At 38.0% G+C, this 8,301-nt stretch overlaps 1 protein-coding gene across 1 annotated transcript; it reads left to right on the forward strand.

Moving 5' to 3' along the window:
- Positions 1-3,343: 3,343 nt before the first annotated feature.
- On the forward strand, positions 3,344-6,356 carry LOC140930333 (T-cell acute lymphocytic leukemia protein 2-like). Its single transcript, XM_073380015.1, has 2 exons — positions 3,344-3,892; positions 4,474-6,356. Exons 1-2 carry the CDS (start codon positions 3,496-3,498, stop codon positions 4,524-4,526), a joined length of 450 nt encoding a protein of 149 aa, XP_073236116.1. The 5' UTR covers positions 3,344-3,495; the 3' UTR covers positions 4,527-6,356.
- The last annotated feature ends 1,945 nt before the right edge of the window (positions 6,357-8,301 follow it).

Raw genomic sequence — 8,301 nt, forward strand, 5'->3', positions numbered from 1 at the left:
GAAAAAACATAGCAATAATGGTGATTTTTGGTCATTTTCTGACTACACAGAAGTTTAACTTAAAAAAGTTGACCCATTTCTTTTCCAAATTGCTATCCGTTTCCATCCAGGCTATCGAAAGCGAAAGACAGAGAGATAGTTCAAGTATTAACCATTATAGCAGGAAGGTTTTCTATGGTTCCAATGTGTTTTTAAGGTTTTAAAGCAATATCTCGTAACGTGACATTGCTCAGTGGATGAGGTCCTGCGGTGTGATCATTCATAGGAAAGCTACTCAGCAGTACTTTCCCCGGTTTTGTCATTCTGCTGTTCTAGAGGGTTCTAACTTTGGAGCCTGTGGACGAAACCGTGTTGTGTAGTCATTTTCACACTAATGAAGGATGAGAACAGATCCATCGTTTTTTCTCCTTCAAACTCAAGTCAAGCTTAGGCAAATTAGATTTATTACTATACAGAAGTTCTGCCAAAAAAGTCATTTTGAGTAGAGATATTGAAGCATACTGATCACTATACTAGTCCTAATTCACTTAAACGTATTTAGTGCTTTCAACTCAAACACACTATCATGATTGGTATGTTGAGAGAGGTATTCGTCACATGAAATCCCCGGCACCCCTATCTCTGGTAATTCAACACTTTTGGATTGTTGTGGTTGACTTTCTGGCATTTTTTATGCTTATACAATGCTGGCTTTATTGCCCTTTCAACCATCATTAAAATGATGTAGGACTCAGAAGCGGTGCAAGAGTAAAGGTTTCTTTTGTCAATTTTGGCATTAGAACTCGACAGTTAGTTTCAATTGCGAGAGAATTGACCTACAAAGAGTTGGCCTTTTATATGGCAGCCTCCATATCTACTCTTTCAACTACCGCAATATTCGTTCAGTTTTAAGTCCGACATAGACTGCGAGAAGCCGTGAAAAGATTTGGTTCATCGCAATGGTCAAGTTGAGCAAACTGGTAGGTTTTACCGCGCAGCCTTGAGTTTATGGCAAAAAATCTACGAGTGGCATTCGTCAGCCACGCCCTTTAAAAGTGACCTACAAAGTGTAAATTGTGATATTCTTCTATTGCAAAGCTCTTATCTGCTAAGGCTTAAATTAAATCCAGAAAGCTTATCGTCACATCATCTTTGATGCCAGCGAGTACAATCTTAATTTCACGATAAGATGGCTTGAACGCTTACTCTTCTTCATCACGAGCTTATGTAATAAAGAAACTCGAGTATCTTCTTCATTCTGCAGCTAACTGCTCACACAAAAAGAAACAATCGAAGGACGAGAAAAGTCGCGTAAAGTTCAAATAAAGGTAAACTAAACTGCAGCCACGCAAGCATTTCTGAACATCGGTTTGATTTGCTTCTCCAAAGAAACATGGCTATATTAACAATTCAGTTCATCCCATGTACCCTTAGTTTAGTTTCCGCAAATGATCAAAAATTTTTTTTTACTATATCGGCGACTTGATGTTTGCATGTTCAGAACTATAATCAAGGAAGAATCCGCGATGCCATCTCTTATCTTTGTTTTCGTAGGCGTTCACAGTTTATTCACTTCAACCGACGACCAAAATATCCAAAAATTTGACAAAATTGTAAAGGTTCCGAAAATCTAAGGGTTTTTTCAGTTAAAAATAATCTAAACAATTCAAAGTTAATTAATTTGGCACATCTTTTACTCCTGGACACACTGGCTCTTATTGCAGTCAGGTCAATGATACAATGATACAGGATATTGGTTACATCCGCGAGATAAACGCTTCAAATTGAAACTCTATGGCAAAAACTAAAAACAGCTCTTGATCGGAATGCTATGGCAAATGCTTTCATCACACGATTAGAAAATACAGCCCTTTTCAGATTTTTTTTTTAGAGTAACGATGAACTCTCAATTTTGTTGTTACTCAGAATTCCACTGCAATCCGAGGCTATTTCTAGAGTTAAAGTAAACATATCAAAGTCCTGTTCGAACACCAAACAAATGCCGTGAGAAAAAAAAACGGGGGGCCACTTAAAGTCAGGGTTATAACTTACCTTTTCTTTCGGTTGCTATTCCAATCTATAGGGCCATGTTGTTTCTTTCTTTAGGCACAGTGGAGTAAATATCATAAGCTTATTTAATGTTCAGTGCGGTATTTTATACCAAAGTGAATAAACACCCCACTATTTTGGACCTCAACATTTCTTTAAGAATGTGCGAGTCGATCCCCACACTCCCCCGCACACACCCACTTTGTCAACAAACAAAAATAGCTCAGTGTTTTCGTCGTTTTCCATTCCTGTTTATTTTAACAGACTTCATCTCATATACACAGCTGAAGAATGACGAGAAGAGCTCTGATACTGAAATGATGTCGGATTTTTAGCTTGACTAGTTAAGAAGAAACTATGACTGGAGCCTTAGTTTATAATCCAATTTCTCTTCCTTTTCAGAAAATCACGTAATGACCGTAATGCGTGCACACCAGAGGTATATACAGATAAAAAACGTCTCAGATATCTTTTGTAGCCTTACCAAAGGACAGGAATAAACTTTGAATCGTACCACACATTGAGAACATTTTATTGCTGTGGAGAAAAGATTAAGACATTTTCCAGGCTTTAAGAGCGATAGCCTAACAGGAAGCCACATGCTAAATAGTTTGAAATAGATAAGAGCTTTCGCTTTGAAAGTCTGTCACGTTTTCATACTCTAGTTTTCAGTACGAGATTAAAGCGAATTCTTTAAAGGAACTGTTTAAAACAAACAACAATGAAGGGACAATAACAACGTTAGCAGGTCAAGAAGTCAAACTTAAATCCCCCAAAGTACCGTAGTTGCGTAGGCAGTTGCTAAGTAACCATTAACGTGCTTTGGTGTTGAGGCTATCGCATATAGTGATATGACATAGATTTAATATACTATGTAAGTGATTCCAAAGAATATCCCCTCTAGAAAAATTACTTTTATTTGGATGGTTTTAATACTCTGACGTCTTAAAGTCAGCGGCAACAGCGTTTAAACTAATGATATCCGCATTGCCTAAGTGTTTTTTAAGTACACTGCATAAAGTTGATCTCTATTCCATCCATTACCGTCTTCGAACAACTTATTCCGTGAGATTCCATCGACTCTTCTGAAATGCTTTGACTAAGAAACACTTATTTTCGTAAAAATTAAATAACAGTGGCTTGGTTAATCTAGGACAGGAGTGAAAGGGAGTGTAAAACGCGAAAAGCACGCAGGGCTATCTACGGTAAATCATCTTGAGGCATGCAACGTGCACGAAGGCGTTGAAGCATTATCTTGGCTCCTATCATTTGTTTATGTTCTGGTTATTATAATGGTGTCAAATGAGTTCCGTTTTTGATACATGATGTCTCCTTAAAATGGAAACCCATTCCAGCTGACAAGCCAAGCCCTGGAATGAGCGATAAGTTTCTAACACACCACAATCTCCGCCTCACTCCAACCGCACAGCTCTTGCGTGCAGGTCAGTCGCCGTTCAGCTTGCAGCCATGGAGGAGACGTTAACCACTATCAAATCTGAAAACAGCCAAGGCAAAAAGAAAACGCGACGGCGAGGACCACGATTGACCGGAGTTAGCCGGCAGCGGAGAATGGCCAACGCTCGAGAGCGAAGCAGGGTGCAGACCCTTAATGCACACATCGAAAGGCTCCGGGACTTAATACCTCTTTTTCCTGGAGAGAAGAAACCTTCGAAGACAGAAACCATCCGATTAGCGGCCGTTTACATCTCCTGTCTCACGGAAATTTTGGAGGCGACACCTGAAGGCCTCGAGAGAATTTCCACCGAGGAATTGATGCCCCCTTTTCCAGGACTCGAGGACGGTTTGGTTTTGGGTGGCTTACCGGGTTTGCCTCAATTGTGTTTAGACCCGTTCGCTGACGAAGGTAAGCGATGAAGTTTTCGACTCAATTATTGCATGTGTACGTAAGTACATGTGCTGTGGATCACTGTCATCAATTTCATAGCCTGATCTATACCATGGGAGGTCTGATAATTCTAAGTAATTAATCTTTCCGCCTTTGTTTTTTTACGTTTTTTCCAACTTCTGGTACCGGAAGGATCTATTTTAGAACCAATTTATAATATTTGCTGCAAATATTTAAACAATCGCGTTGTGAAATGTTTGAGATTTGTCCGTAGATTATGGATGGCCCTTTTGAAACATGTTTACATGTTATAACTCTTTTTCACTGGTAAAATAAACAATTAGTATTGTCTATTTAAAAAAATGTCTTTCAAGGTGGCGGCGTTCATCCCCTGAAATTGCTTCCGAGATATAAGGGCCCTGAGATGAATATTTGTACATTTTAATACTTGAATTGAATTGTAACTTTGTAATAAAATTAAAAGGACTGAATTGTTGAATTCGAAACTTAAAGTAAATCTTTAAATCCGCCAAGCTGCACTTAACATTTATTTGTTTGTGTTGTTTTTATTGATGTATCAATTTTCTGTTTGTGTTTAGACAACCTATTGGACCTGGATCTCGCAGACTACATGTGGGAGGAATTCGAATAGCAAGCAAGCTCAAAGGCACGAAATAAAACAAGGACAAGTTTTCTATGAACATCTTTCATCTCACGAGCGTTCAGCCACTTATCGAGAAAATTATCACCTACTTATCATGTGTGGAATCAAATCTAGAATATATAATGTTACAGTTAGCCCATTACAGCTTTAGGCGTTTAGGAGCATTGGGTCACGACTTGTAGTATCTCTCACTAATGTAGAAAATACGAAGTATTATCGAGTCAAACTTTAAGCGGAACCGGCCATCTATGCCCTAACGATATGCAACTGCGCGCAAATCAGTGTGATTCTTGTAATTCGCGCAAAAAAAAAAAATTTCAAGGCGATCTTGAGGCATCAAATAGAGTAAAGACAAAAAAAAATGGAAAAAGTAAACCCAGATTTTTCAATGCCTAATGAAAACAAACACCACCGATGCCTTTGATTTCACCATTCCACATATTATTTCAGTCCAACCACGACAAAACTGATCTTTGCACGATCACGAAGCTGTTCTTACAGACCTTCCATTGTTACTGTATAGATATCCAAAACCACAAGGATTTCATAACAGTCTGCACAATTGGCCACCCCTTCGATTCATTTGAATGGTTACATAAGCAAGGATTCAATGCGCCACTGAACTGAAAAAGGTTTTCAGTCTAACAAACAAATTGAAAAAAAGCAAGTACTAGTTCTACTTCGCAGCTCCCGCGGTGATCCCGGCACACAGTCCCTCGATGATTTCAATCGGAATCGTTTAAGTTTGTGTCAAAGATTTGTATAGAAAGCGAATGAAGAATTCTCTTTGATTCTTAGTCAATGGTCCTTTAAAAATACAGATCTTGCAAAATTTTTGTTGAATTTCAAGGGTTTCTTAGTTTCGCTTTTCCGCCTTGTTTCCACGTCGCATTCTCACCTTTCGAGGCCGAGCCTTGAAATCTCGACTATGCTTCAGCTATAGCGCGGACTCGAACGCCTGATTCCTTCAGTGATTTGCCAGTGTTCGTTTTTTCGTTGTCTACTGGCGACAGGACGGTACTGATACTGCTTCGTATTTTCTATAAGAAAAAAAAAGAAAACTCTTCGACCATGACTTGCATAACGAAGGCTATTGTAGCCTAGTTGTCTTGCAAACTATTGAATTTACCAATCGTCATGCGTAAATGAACCCTAATTAGCAGTTCGTTCTTGTGGTTATGTTTATTGTACTGTACAAAGTTGTTCTAACTTTTTTACTTTCAAGAGGAAAGCGTGAAGTGACCACTCAACGAAGACTGAAATTACGAAATTACTGAACGAGAAGTAATGTGCATTCATTCATTAACATTAGAAGGTGTGGTTCTGCATGTCTAAGTCTGAGGAGAAAACACCAAAAGTTTGTAACCATCCAAATAATATATATCTCCTAAGCATAGCTGATAGTTGTTCGGGGGAATTTTTTTGTTAACTTGGCAAGATTAAATGAATCCCGGGAATGGATTAAAATTTGCCTCTACAAGATAAGGATTATAATCTTCAAATTCCGAGGCGGGCACTTGGAGTGTTAATTTACTCATCTGACGAAGAACAACTTGTTTTAAAGTTGTGTTCGACTTATAATAAAGTAAACGGTTATCTTCTACCTCGTATAATTATTCGATTTAACAAGAAGATGTAATCGAAATTGAAACTCGATGGATATATTTATAGCAGCCGAGTTTCATTCGTAATTAAAACATATACATGAGAATAAAATATTGTTGACTTGGAAATGCATTTTACATGCATGGGTCATGATGTTCATGTCTGGTCCTTGCCTAGTCCTTAGGTCTCATTTTTCCGCTCGAGGTTTTGCCCTTCCGTCTCGGAAACGTCACCGAATCCGTCTCTATTTAATCTCCTACATCTCCACTTTCTTCTAAGTCGCAAGCTTATAAGGGGCTGACACATGACAACGATAAAAATGGACAGGAAATACTGAGTGTTCATTATTTCCTTACAAAACATCGAGACCCTACTGAGGCTGTTTATTAAGATAGAAGATATCAAGGGGAAAGGTATTCATAGGTACGCAAGATTCTTTTTAAAGAATTGTGCTAAGAAATGAAATGTCTTTTTAAAAATATTAGATGAGTTTATTGATCAAAACCAAAGTCATAAAAAAACCAACTTGCAGAAATACTGCAATTCAGTTGTTTTTCTTTTAAAATTGGCTGGCCCTACTTTCTTAAATAGCTGTAAAGTCAAAAGTAATAAATATACAGAGATCCATAAACAGTAATATAATCATAAGGATACGGGATATTTAGGCCAGAAGTTAACGGGGTACGGGACAAGCGAACAACTTCCCAGGGGAGGGGGTGTGTTACAATCACCCAAATGTTTCCTCGCTATTTTCCTTTTACATTAAAGCTAAAGAAGGAGTGATGTTTAGTCTTGGGAATCGTCTTTGCTAATCTGGAGTTCAGGGTTTGCAAGTAACTGTATATCAAAAGAAAAAGCTAAGAAAAAGCTCATACCCCTCCCCACCCACTCTCCTGACCGACGAACAATTGCCGTATTCAACAAAGCATGTAAAGATATGGCTTTTCAGCGTAGTTGTGAAGTGTCTTTCACCATTGAATAATTTTTGTAACTTTTCCAAAAATGTCGACTTCCAAGTCTGTTTGCTGGGCATTTTTTTTAATCACAACTACTATACATGTACCGGCTTTATTGGAAAATTAATTATTATGTTGTTATTGGAGGGTAGGGTTTTTATAGCATTTGGCAAAGCAATTGCATTGGCCTATTCTAACTCTCCTTTAATCTTATCAGCACATCACAGCGCTTTACCGTGGACAATTTTTGGAGGCAGCACCCAGCTTCTCTTTGAGAACTACTCGTTGAAATAGCTGTGAAACAACTCCAAGCAAACTCAGTCCCTGGAAGAACCAGGTTCAGAGCCACCTTAAATTTCAACGTGACACATCAAACTCATGCCTTGAATCTCAACCCCTTTTAGTCAGTGGGAATTTGCTGGAGCTTCCTACAAGCAGAGGTCTTTCACGACGAGGCAATCATGAGAGAGACCTCTGTTAGAAGGGAATTGTTGGAGAGACTCTCTCTGGTAACTGAATTAAGTGCACAAGATTGGGACTTCGATTCTTCCAAGTTCAAATATTCGGGAGGTCAAATTTCTTCGAAATTCTCTTCGATTTCGCTGACGTTGCGACGATAAATGCGGTTGCCTTTTTGTATTAACTTATTTAGCAATATTTCGTCACAAAGCTAGGAAAGCTTTTCATTTATGTTAACGTCCAGTTTTGTTTTCTTTTTTCATCAAACATCGGATATAAGGAAAATCTAAAAATGCGTGCCCTCTTACCCTTTTGAGCACCCAAGAAATTAAGTAATAAACCATTCTTTGTACATATTCCAAAAAAGAAAAAGAAAAGTCAAAAAAAGGAAAGATTATGGCCTGCATACTAAAAAAGATTGATAGGTTTCCGTTCAGTTAAAAAAAACAAACAAAACAAAAAAAACATTGAAACTAAAACTATAACGTTTATGACTCATATCCAACCACATCTGGAAACATTTGAATACGGCTGTTAATTATTGTTGGTTCGATTGTAAATGTTAATTTTTTTCGGAATATGAAAAGTCTCGATAATGAATATCAAACAATAGGACCCGATAAAATAAAATCTAGAAGGAATTTTAACCTGAACTATACAATTTCTGACGTCAATATAACGGTCAATCGGGATGATGCATTTGACCCTCAAAGAGCCTTGAACAGTGTCGCATTTTTAGTATT

This window comes from Porites lutea, chromosome 3, assembly GCF_958299795.1.
Source record: "Porites lutea chromosome 3, jaPorLute2.1, whole genome shotgun sequence".
NCBI lineage: Eukaryota > Metazoa > Cnidaria > Anthozoa > Scleractinia > Poritidae > Porites > Porites lutea.